This window comes from Clytia hemisphaerica, unplaced genomic scaffold (genome assembly GCF_902728285.1).
Source record: "Clytia hemisphaerica strain Z4C2 unplaced genomic scaffold, Clytia hemisphaerica genome assembly, whole genome shotgun sequence".
Classification (NCBI taxonomy): domain Eukaryota; kingdom Metazoa; phylum Cnidaria; class Hydrozoa; order Leptothecata; family Clytiidae; genus Clytia; species Clytia hemisphaerica.
Window position 1 is genome coordinate 735,922 of NW_027103833.1, and position 12,512 is coordinate 748,433.

Consider the following 12,512-nt stretch of genomic DNA (forward strand, 5'->3'; position numbering starts at 1 on the left):
CTGAGCAAAAAAGTGGATTACACCAAAGTTCCAACTTCTTTAGATTAAAAGTTATTGGCCTATTTGTGGTCAAAAAGGTGTTTGAAAATTTTGCATAAATTAATGCAGATTGTGGGGAAATTCCCTGTTTTCCATCAGTTTTTTACCACAAATAGGCCACAATTTTGATCTAGAGAAGTTGGGACTTTGGTGTAATACACTTTTTTCCTCAGTTTGAAGAGTTCTATCATGTGATATAGTTTTTTTTTTACGTTGGTGTTCTTTTGACGTCCTTGNGATACACTTTTTGCTCAGTTGAAGAGCTCTCATGTGATAGGTCTTTTTTTAATTTGAAGACCCCCCCAAAAATCATGAATTTCCAGGCCTTGCAGTTTTGCCTGGAAACGCAAAAAATCGCCATTTACTCGTTACTTGCACGATAATATCGTGGAAACTTTTTGATTTTGGAATCTACACATACTAATTCGAGAGTTTCCATCGAAAAAAGTGGAATCTAAGAGGTGTATCACGAAAATCATTTTCTAGCCACTTTTTTCGACCTCAGCCGCGCGACTAATGTGACATTTTTTGCTTTTGCAGCATGCTTTTGAAAATTACAAAATGCCTTCTGCTAGGGGAATTTTTTCCTTTCAACGTTCTTTCAGATTATGAAAATGTTTCCCAGTATATATGAGATTTTTTTTTCTTATTTTGCATTACACTTTTTTTTATATAAGAACCAGTAAAATTTTTCTGAGCCTCGACTGTTCTTCTTTTTTTTTTTTGCACTATGAGCTTCTATCATGTTCTTATTAAAAGGATGTAAGTCAGGTATTTTAGGAATTAAACCCAATTTTTATTACTTTGACCCCTAAATTTATTGAAATTGAGTAGTTTCAGGCTCAGCATTGTTCCTAAATTGTTCTTAGTTTTTGGCGATTTTGAGCCTTGTTGTTCTTATAAAATTGTTCTTATATTAAAAAAAGTGTATGTTTGAAATTATGAAATTGTTTCCCTTAGTGCAGTCTAAATGTGCCAAAAGTCATAAACATTGTGCACAAGGGCGTAAAAGCATGAAACTTTGCACAATGGTAGTTTAGGGGTCAAAAATGGATTTAAATCTCAGACCCAAAAAATTGGCACCTGTTTGTGTATTTTACAGACCAGAATAGGTTTCCAGGCTAAAATGAAAATTATTTTCTCCAAAGTATGTCATGTTACATACCGTTGGAAAGCATGTTTCATGCCCGTTCAGAAAAACATTACAACCCATATCTGAAAATCAAGCCAATAAAAGTTATTGGGGAAGGTTGTTTGAAAAATGACCGAAAATGACGTAATTGCTGATGTCAGCAAAAACTCCAGGACCACCCAAACGTGTTTATTTTTGTGAAATTCAATAGAGTACCTGTAAGGTACTAAATACTATTGGTTAGATCAGCTGCAAGCTTATTTTACAATAGTTTTTTGAGTATTGTTAGGTTGACAAATTTTGCCTTAGTAATGCTCTACCATGGGCATGCCCGGTGCAAACCCTTTAGCCTAAGGCTTTCGACCGGTCATGAAAACGCCATATTCTATGTCAAGTGAGGTTAACTCTCAAGCAAAGCTATCCATTTGGTCATTGAAAGATCCTCTATTGAATTTCACAAAAATAAACGTGTCTGCGTGGTCCTGGAATTTTTGCTGACGTCAGCAATTATGTCATTTTGGGTCATTTTTCAAACAACCTTCCCCAATAACTTTTATTGGCTTCATTTTCAGATATAGGTTGTAATGTTTTTCTGAACGGGCATGAAACATGCTTTCCAACGGTATGTAACATGACATACTTTGGAGAAAAAGATTTTCATTTTAGCCTGGAAACCTATTCTGGTCTGTAAAATACACAAACAGGTGCCAATTTTTTGGGTCTGAGATTTAAATCCATTTTTGACCCCTAAACTACCATTGTGCAAAGTTTCATGCTTTTACGCCTTTGTGCACAATATTTGCACAACTAGACCGTACTACCTGTTTTGAAAGTTTTTTACTTTTTGACATGCATTTCAAAAAATATAACTTTTGGATGCTACATATAATTTTTTACCTTTTTTCAATATTTTAAATATTTTACCTTTTCTCCAATATTTTATATATTAAACCTTTTTTCCAATATTTTATATATGAAAGTATATGCAAAATATTTCATCTATTTTGAAAATATAAATTTTCCTTTGCTTTTCTTATCATAATATATTCTCAATTTTTGATGAACAAGATCAATTTTTGTAGATATACATTACCCCCTGATTTAAGAAAACGAGAAAAGAGAAAAAGTATTTTAGGTTGAAATTTTAAGATATTTGAGTTAAAAAAACTTCAAAAAAGCAGTTTGTTTTGAAAAGAATATCAACTTTCTTTTGGTTCACCAGAGTTTGTACATGTTTAAAATGCAGTGATAGAAATTTTCCTTGCTCTCGTGACGATCATGAAAATTACCAAAAAAGGTTTGTTCACCATGCAAATATCGCGAAAATAGCCCAAATCATGCCTCGAATTATTTCCCGATCACGCATCACGCAAACGGCTGGGTACAACTTTTTAAAATTGTATCATAAAATGGCTAACTTTCTCATTCCCGGGAAAACATACCTGCCCCGTCTCCGAGATCTTTTTGCTTCTAGGCGTCTCCGGCTAAGTTCGGTGTTAAATCTACTTTTGTGGCGTTTTGGTCCTTTTCGTTGTACACTAGCAATCGGAAAGTCTCGCTGGGAATAAGGAAGTTTAGCAATCCTACGGTATGTAGTGTAAAAAACCTTTCGCTTGCGAACACGAGATTTTCGTATCGTGCGTAACCCCTTTTACAATTGATTATGGAGTGTTCCAAAACTATTGGTAGGTTGTTTGGAAGTAAAGAAACCCACACAGTTTGATTTATTTTAAAGATTTAACTTGGTGAAAACAAACTGCATCTTTCTAGCAAAAACTCATGTTTCAACCTGCTACATAACAATTGCCAGTCGGGTCTGCTACTAGGTGCTACTAACATGTAATAGTTTTATTATAACCGGGCTTGAGAATCCGTAAGGAACTTGTAACATATATTATATATATAGTTTATCAGTCGACTCGAATCATGATACATTACTTATACTTCACTGGGTGCATTTTTCGCTGTCAAATTAAAAACGGGCGTCAGTCAGGGCGTACGGAAGGCGTTTTGACACGGGAAATTATGGAGAAAGCCCGTTTTAATAAATATTTCCCTTTTGGAAAACGGGAAATATTTAATAACAGATTTACCACAAAAAAGCCTATAACTCGACCTGCAAATTAATCAAAACTTACGGCTCCACCGGTAGCAATAACATCAATCTTACATTACCAAGTAGATGAAAATTAAAATATTTTCCTATTTCCACCCCGAAAATTATTCAAAATAACCTGTCGGATACCGCCATCTTGAAAATTAAGTAAATTTGTGACACAGGCACCTATCTTCAGTGTCTAAAAAGGGACCCTGACCTGCAGACCTCCCCCCCCCCATGGGTATAGGGGTACAGAGACAGGGTAGTAATATAATGCATCAGCCGATATTTTTTTGAATCTTTACATTTTAAGCTTTTCTAGTTAGTAGTAGTCTCTTAGAATAGATTCCAAGTATCTTTCAAGTATTTGTAATTCTTCTAACGTCTGTAAATTTTAGTACCTGTGTAGGCTTTATGTTAGAGCTTAAAAAATTTTTTTGCTTTACATACAAAATAAAGAAATGCTATAATTACAATTCAACGCCAGTCTCAAAAGCGTAGACGAGACTCGTTATTGTCCCATATAAAGCGCACAATCCAAGCACCACTCCAATAACCAATAAAGATATCTCCACTGTTTTTTGAAACCATGACAGCAGCTGCCATTTTAGTTTCAAGTGAAAGTAACACGGAAATACGAAAACTAGGCACGTGCCAATGAGACAGCCTCGTAGCGAAAGAAGAATTCCAAAATATGGGATAAGAAGTGCTAAACCGACAGTCGATGCAAATAAAACAAGTCTCGTCAAAGCCACCCAGGCATAATAATATTTCTTGTTTTGCTCAACTTTTGTATCGTGGATGATTTTATCGACAGTTTCGCAAATAATAAACATATTCAGTGGATAGTTAAGTACAGAATAACCTATCGATGATACTCCAATAATTGTTCTGATAATCTCATTAATACGGCTTGCATTTAGAGTTACCAAACTCTCAGTCTTCAAGCCAAAGGTGAGTGCACCAAATATACCAATAAGAATATTGATTAAAACTGATGTTATATATGATATATGAATAACTTTTGATGAATTTGAAGCGTCCATAAGGTTCCCTTCAACTTGCGGTAGAACACAGTGCGAGATACATGAAAACATTATGATACCTGCTGCAAGAGGGAAACGCTCTATATTCAGGAACGGAATATCTTTATAGTTATGTGACCAGGAATCGCGTTCATGGATGAAAACAAAGATTAAGGCAACGATACTGAATAAAATTGTAATGATTGAAAGTAAGCTGATGTAAGCGAGAATAGTCAGTCGTTTGATGAATAAGGTCGGGTAAGCCAAGATCGAAAATAAACACGATAAAGCAACGAATGATAACTTGGTACATGTGTGAAGCAGTGAATATACACTTTTAGACAATAACAACATATTAAGGACATCACCTAAGAAGAGATAAACTACCAAGAAGGAGTGCACAATAAAAGCACCTGTTCTCCCCCACACTGATCTTCCAATGTCAGCAAAATCTTTTCGAACACGTTTTCTTGTTCCACTATTGGGCGAGATTTCATATAAACAATCAATTAATAAGACCCCAGTTACATCAGCCATCAAACTCATAACCAGCATGAAAACAAGCGAGAAATATCCTCCAATCACGACTGCAAACGGCATGGTGAAAACAGCACTTCCGGCTAATAATGGTAACAAATTCCACGTGGCTAACATGATGGTTCCTCGACGGTCCGGATACAATTTCTCCACGAACGATTCCATGACTGAATTCGAAGAGCCACGTGTATCATCAAATATATGTCGACCACGTGGTAGAGAGGACTGGAAACTAAGTGATGGAAGGAATAATGAGGCGCAGAAGTCGGATTTATTCAATGATTCTTCGTGAAACTCGGTGCCATCTCCACGTAAATTATTGATGCTCCCTTAAATAAAGAAGAAAAATGTAGTGTTTAAAAAGAAGACCAGATAAAGCTATTAAAACGAGATCAAAAAAAGTCTCTTTAGTCAGTGTTAATTGAAAAGTCAGAGCGGATCCTACCAAAGACAAAGAATAATCAAAAGGAAATGGAGCAATCCAGGGATAAAGAGTGGCGCCCCCTCCCCCACCTTCTGATAGACCCTATTGAAAGAGGATCTTTCAAGTAACCTCCGGATGCAGTCACAGACTTAATCATTTCCTTTAGGATACTGGCATTTAAATGTGCGGTAACTTGATGTTGGGCTAAAGGAAGGGCTAACGACTCAGAGAAAAGGGTTCAGACTCAAAAAGTGAAATTATGAATAAATGTTCTAAGTTTCGAAAGGGTAAATAGACCAAATATCAGCCTAAATCATAAGCTCTTTTCTGTTGTTGAAGTTATTCATACCTGACTCCCTAGCTAGGAAAGACAATCTTGAAGATCCATAAGAGCTTCCAGCACTTGTATTAGAGCGCGCTCTTCTACCAGCCAATAAGGGGATGGTATCTGCATCAACTCCTTCGTAGAGATGTTCAGGTTTTGTATCTTTCTTTGGCTTTCTATGTTTGTGGTGTTTGTTTTTTGTTGATGGTTTCCCTTTGGATGTTGAGAGGTTCGATGGAGATACTGTTGAATTTTTCGGTGAAGACGATGAATCGAAAGGGTCTGAAAAATTGGAATATAAGGTTTGTGACGGTTGAAATACTTTATTCTGAAGACTGCAAATTTAGGTAGTAAAAGTATGAAAAAGAATCTTGAAAACTCTCAGAGAAAAAGGCTTGGAGATCTTTGTAACTAGATTTCTCCACTTATAATCAATCTTTCTAAATTAGTCGACGGTCGTATCTCAAGAGTTGCAATGGTTGTCTGCTCAGTGATTCCTCTTCCCCTATTGGTAGGACCGTTTCGAGATATTGGAGGGCTTAATATCTTAATTGATTTTAACTGATGAGGAATAAAAGAAGTACTGCTATTCAAACTCTCGGTAAGACTTTTTCCGGGACTAAACCCTTACATACCATGAGAAGAAACTGAACAGACTGCTTTGATTTAAACTCTAAAGCCAGGTACCTAGGGGAGTGCCTTTTCAGGCTTCTAAAGGTGCATTTTAAGGGTCGTAATAACAGAAATGCACTTTAGGGTGTAAAAAGTGAGAAAAACGGAGTTTTTTGGAAAACCTGACTATTTTGCCATGAAATAGACAAAAACTTTCAAGAAAGTACACCGTAAGGGTCAATTTTTCGCCAAACTTTAATAAGATTTAGCTTAATCTTCTCTGCATTGTAAGGGCCTGGTTTATAGTCCTAGATTTTGGCCACACACACGGTCGTTTTAAAATCGATTGCCCTCAGGAGTTAGGTAAGAAGAAGAAATTATGAAAAGAGATTGACGGTAAGATCAAAAAGATCAAAAAGATCAAAAAGATCAAAAAACAACAAAAGGGTGTGGTGGTGGAAAGAAAATCCTCCTCAATTAAATGGGGGTGAGCCACCACACCTATACACGCAACAACGAATGAAGTGAAGACAATCGACATTCAAGCTGAGTGGTCAATCCAAGAGGCTGTACTCCTCGCGAATCCAATTGGATTACCGGATACGGTGGGATCTGGCAATCAACACTCGTAGCACCCCATAGCCTCACAAGCATGGTTGCTAAAAAGCTTATGAAGAACATCTGCTTCATTTCGCAGAATGTACGTGGAATCAAATCTGCCTCGAGACTCGAAGAGTTGTACAACTCGCTATCATTACGTAAAAATGTTTGGGGTATGTGTCTTCAGGAAACATGGAGATTCAGACATGAGACTCTTGACTGTGACAAGTTCAAACTAATAACAAACGGACTTGAAAAAACAAACGATGCGTGTAATCGTGGCTCGCAAGGAGTCGGCATTGTATTAAGGGCTCTGACCATAGTGAATTTTTCATAATTGCCGTGTTTAAAATGTGTTTTCTGACTGATGTAACCAACAAAACTATGGCATGTTATACATTTTCTGTTAGACAAACTATCCCTGAATATGAAAATTCAAAAATTGCATTGAAAAAATTTGATGAAGAAGAAAATGAAGACTTTTGCGAGGAAGAGTATTTCAACTTTGAAGAGCTTAGTTTCGGCGAAGAAAAAACATTTTGAAAAAATTTTCGCGGTAGATGGTGTATCTTTTACCGAACAATAAAAATTTTTGCGGAAAATTTTTGTAAATGCTTCTTTGTCTCGAAATCTTCAAAATAGTCGTTTTTCATCAATTTTTCACCTGGATTTTGCTTAAAAAAACAGTCATAACTTTTGACACATCTTTTTAGAAAAATTTTCCGCAAAATTTAAAATAGTTCAATTCTTTGCGGACAGGGTAAAGAAATTTTGAAACAAAAAAGTTAATTACCCATTAAAACTTAGCACTTTTTGTAAAAGATGGTGATGCAACATATTATTAACGTCTTTTTAAAGTTCATAACGTCATTTTTGCAATTAAATTCTTAATTACTCTTAAGGGATTCGATTAAAAAGCAATTTATTAAGGCAATTCTTTGTTAAAAGTGTTAAGGAACCTGAAATACAACTTTTATGTTCAAATACTAAAATCAATTTTTGGACTATGGTCAGAGCCCTTAAACCACGAAGGAATATCCGCATGGAAAGCAGCAGGATACGAAAAGCATATCGATTATGGTGCTCGAATTATTGCTATAAGACTTTGTGTTAAAGACAAACACAAAAGAGACGTTTGTTTATTTCTTGTATCAGCGTACGCTCCTGTCGGTAATGCACCAGACCAAGAGTGGGATGACTATCTTGAAAAATTCTCAAATTGTATCAATAAGAGACGCAACGGCGATATTCTGATCATTGGGTCGGACTGCAATGCAAGCGTCGGTTGTGCTTCAGATAATGATAATGGTCCACTCGGAAAGTACGGCTTGAGTCACAGAAACAATGCTGGTTTACGTTTTCTCACTCATCTTGCCATACACGAACTTAAAGTGAGTACAACATGTTTTACAAAGTGACTCTATGCAACCTGGACACACCCAAGGAGTAAAAACAAACACCAAATTGATCATTTCCTAGTAAACGCTGAAATGTTTCATCGTATTGTTGACGCAGGTACGTGTAAACAAGTCATTGACAGTGATCATGGTGCAATCATGATCAGACTTCGTATTATGAAACGTTTGAAAAAGAAAACTACCCCTCGAAATCGCTTAATAAATCTTGATTACACTGTTTTAAATGACAGAACTGTATGTTACAACTTTTGCGAACATGTGAAGCTGAACACTCCAAATACAGTAACCCATACAGAGATTATCAAATCTGTATCCTCGGCTTGTCATTCGATTTTACCAACTAAACCCAGAGCACAGCCAGGCTGGTTTGAAGCAAATAAAGAAACTTTGATCCCGTTGATAAACAATCGTAATGAAGCAATGCAAAGAGTGCTACGAAGGAGGACGAGAAATAGCAGTGAGAAATTGAAACATGCACGAAAGAAGCTGAAACGTGAAGTCAAAATTGCTAAAAACAAGTGGATAGAGTTCCATTGCAATAACATTAATGACTTTGGTACCAAGAAAGCTTGGGAATCTATTAAAATACTTAGAGGTTCTCTAGCAAAAATTCGTCCATCTGTACAAAAACAAATGAAAAAACCAGATGGCTCTACATGTCAAACACCCGAGGAAAACGACACCGTTTTCTATAACCACTTCAAGAATCTTTTTGATCAAGAAGGCACGTACGATCCCACAGTGCTGGACGAAATTTCCCAACACCCTGTCCACAAAGAATATGACCACCCTCCGACAGATGAAGAAATCCAAAAAGCTACGCTCAAGCTCAAAAATAATGCACCAGGTGAAACAGGAATCATGTCCCAACCCCTAAAAGCGTTGTTAAATCATCCGGATACTCGTATCATCTTACGACAGATCATTATAAATTTTTGGAATACAGAAATTGTTCCTGATGAATGGAACATCGGTCGACTGATTGTACTCCCAAAGAAAGGTGACTTATCACTACCCAAAAACTATCGTGGGATAATGTTGTTAGAAATTACATACAAAATCATTGCTAACATTTTACACGCCCGATTGCTTCCGATAGAAGAGCAGCTAGATCATGAGCAACAATGCGGCTTCCGACCAAAACGTGGCTGCATTGACGCTGTCTTCACAATCAAATCCGCAATTAAGAAAAGGAGTGAACATGGACTGGAGTCGCGGGTGTTATTTCTTGACTTAGTCAAAGCGTTTGACAGAGTGCCCAGAAAATTGTTATGGGGCATTTTACTGAAGTACGGTGTGCCACCTAAACTTGTGAACCTCCTAACTGCTTTACACAAGACATTTGCTGTTAAAATCGACAACAACTTCATCACTGATCCCATCAACAATAGTATCGGTGTTAAACAAGGGGATGTCCTAGGCCCCATGCTCTTCACGTTCTTCATCACAGCAACCATCAGTAGTTGGAGAATAAAATGTTCTGCCACTCCTTGTGTATTCATGACAAAAAATGATGCTCAAATGACAGGTAGATCGTTCAAAGCACGTGGAGAACCAATTTCGTTGCTTGATTCAGAATATGCAGATGATACTGCAGTCGTATTCGATAATCGTCATGATGCTGTTGTTGAGACGCAATCACTAGTTCACCACTTTTCTCGCTTTGGTACAGAAATCCACACCGGAGTAACAGAGCCTCGTCAAAGCTCAAAAACTGAATTGCTCTTCTGTGCCAAGGCACCTTCTCTTTACGAATCGCGAGAAGATTACGATAAAGCTGATTTCTCTGACATCATTTTAACCAACAACCGATACATCCCAATCGTTAGCCAGTTCGCATATTTAGGAAGTATCATTACAACAAATGGTACGGATGACCTCGAGATTGAAACACGTATTCGTAAAGCGGGAAATGCGTTCGGCGCACTGAGAAAATCGATTTTCAGCTCCTGTAGTGTCGATTATGTCACAAAGGGAAAAGTTTATTCTTCTTTTGTTTTACCCATACTCTTGTATGGTGCTGAATGTTGGTGTGTTACAGAAAAGTTATTTAAGTTATTATCGAGATTTCATCATTAATGTGTTCGTGTTATGTGCCACACCAATCGCTTTCGGGCTTGGCAGGAAAGGCTTACGATGTTATCTATGTTCGAAAAGTTATCTTTGAAATCGATTGATTTGTATGTTGTAAAAAAGCAATTACAATGGGCTGGGCATGTAATGCGTATGTCGTGGGAAAGGTTACCGAGAAAAATGATATCTTGTTGGGTTCGATCTAAAAGGCCCAGAGGTTGTCCAAAGTTTACATATGGTAGATCTATTTCTAAATGTTTGAAAAAAGCTGGTATTGATAAATGTAATTGGTATGTGATTGCCTCTGATAGACTGAGATGGTGGAAGTTGATTAACAATATTTCGTAGATTTTTATTTTAATAGCAGTCATTTATTCTTTAGTTATTTATTTTCATTATTGTTTATGTAATATATTGTGCAGTGATCTCTGACTTAGGTTAGGGCCTATTCCCATTTTTGGGAAGGTGTATGTCTTGTCTTGTCTTGATTGACGGTAATTTCTAAGCTTAATCTTTCGATTATGTTCATTGGTCCCCAATTTAAGGAATAAAACGATAAAAAGAGTGGTCCCGATCTGCGTCAGGGCCGAGTAGTGGTATGAACTTGTTGCACCTTTGGTTGCACAGAAGAGAAATCTTACTTTGGTGTCCTACTGGCCCAAAGCGTCAGAGTAAGTAAGTATAGCACATTTATTGATGTTTTGAAACAGGAAACAGGGCTAGAGATTGAGGAACTTGGTACTTCAATGGCTGATCGAGAGCCGTGGTGGGAGGGTTTTTTTGAGTTCTCGACTTAGGTCCCTTAAGACCTAGATTCTAGGATGGTGATCATAAAAAGAAAACTAACCGTAGCAAATTATGTATATTGAAATATAAATAGTACCTTTAAATGTCGAGATAGTGACTCGGGTATCAAGACAATAAAGCTCAGGATCACTCATGTTTGAACCAAGTTCGTTTCAAAGGGTTGTAATATCAAAAAAAAAAAAGAAGAGTATTTCCCCGTTTATATCGAAACAGTAATACTGTAACGCTTGGACTCGGAGCTAAGCCTCAGCGCTTAAAATATATAATAAAAAGTCATTAATTTAAAACCGTCACTTTTTCGAATCTTAAGATTTGATACCTTTAAAAGTCGATATGGTGACGCCAAAAGCTGAGTAAGTGATTGGTTGTTTTTTCATATTATCTCCGCTTATCATTTCGGTCTTTTCTTTCTCTTTAGTAGGATGATCTAGATTTGTCTCTTGTTGTTTGTTGTCCGCATTATTGACTTGTCCACTTCTCCTCCTTCGACCAGATGACCGGACACTGCTTCCAGTACTACTAGCCGATGACTCAAAAGGCCATAATTCAGCTCCATCATACCCTTTCTTCATAACAATTTAAACAAAATTTGAATTTTAAAATCTCAAAATCTAACTTTCTGGTCAAAGCCTTTTAGGTAGATATTATCAACTTCAGAAATGAATTACCAAGTCAACTACAGAGTACCGATTTACAGTCAAATATCTTTGATTCTCATTTTGTTTCAGATACTATTTTAGCTAGTGTCTCTTAACTTAATGCTATTTTGCCGTTGCATTTTCTTAGCAACGCTAAGTTACTTCTCAGTCGGAGCTTGCTTACACACTTTCGGTATAACAAGAATATATTGTTTCAAAATCAAACAAGATTTGTTCTTTGTTTAGGAAAATTAGCGTCTTCAATATTTTAGCAATATTTATTCAAAAACTTGGATAAGACACCCCTTTCCCCACAGACCGGCAGTGGTAGCTTTCAGCCGCTGGGGGTGAAAATAACGGATTGAAACTCGATGGGGATTGATATTCCCTTATTTTTCATGGCTGGGGATTTGAATTCCAATTTCCAATAAGAGAATTCATTGAGATAGAAAAAATAGCACAATATTTTGCAGTGAGACTTTGTTTATTTTAATTTTTTCAGCGGGGAAAAAAATGGAGTGTATAATTTTCCACTGTTTTTAGCCAATTGTTCTGTTGAGAAAGGATCCAACTGCTTCCGTGAGAGGGGGATGTGTTAAGCACGACCCTTGTAATGTATTTTTGTCTTATTCGTGTACCTTGACCAGGCATTCCAGTAGGTTTAGTTTAACTTTTACTTTTACTATAACTTTTCAAAGAATCGAAGCTTGAGAGCACACAACCTCGCGTTTTTCGGTAAAGGAAAAAAGGGGAAAAAAGAACCGAATTTCCAAAGGTCGAAAAA

General features: G+C 36.7%; 1 protein-coding gene across 2 annotated transcripts; it reads right to left on the minus strand.

Moving 5' to 3' along the window:
* Positions 1–3,555: 3,555 nt before the first annotated feature.
* Positions 3,556–11,886, minus strand: LOC136806887 (vesicular inhibitory amino acid transporter-like). Of its 2 annotated transcripts, none has more exons than XM_067063476.1 (3): positions 11,410–11,886; positions 5,605–5,862; positions 3,556–5,160 (listed from the first exon to the last, which is right to left on the minus strand). In XM_067063476.1, exons 1-3 carry the CDS (start codon positions 11,660–11,662, stop codon positions 3,740–3,742), a joined length of 1,932 nt encoding a protein of 643 aa, XP_066919577.1. In that variant the 5' UTR covers positions 11,663–11,886; the 3' UTR covers positions 3,556–3,739. The 2 variants fall into 2 exon arrangements, with proteins under 2 accessions (XP_066919577.1, XP_066919578.1); XM_067063477.1 differs by lacking the exon at positions 11,410–11,886 and adding an exon at positions 11,167–11,266 and having other exon boundaries at positions 3,606–5,160.
* Between the last annotated feature and the right edge of the window lie 626 nt (positions 11,887–12,512).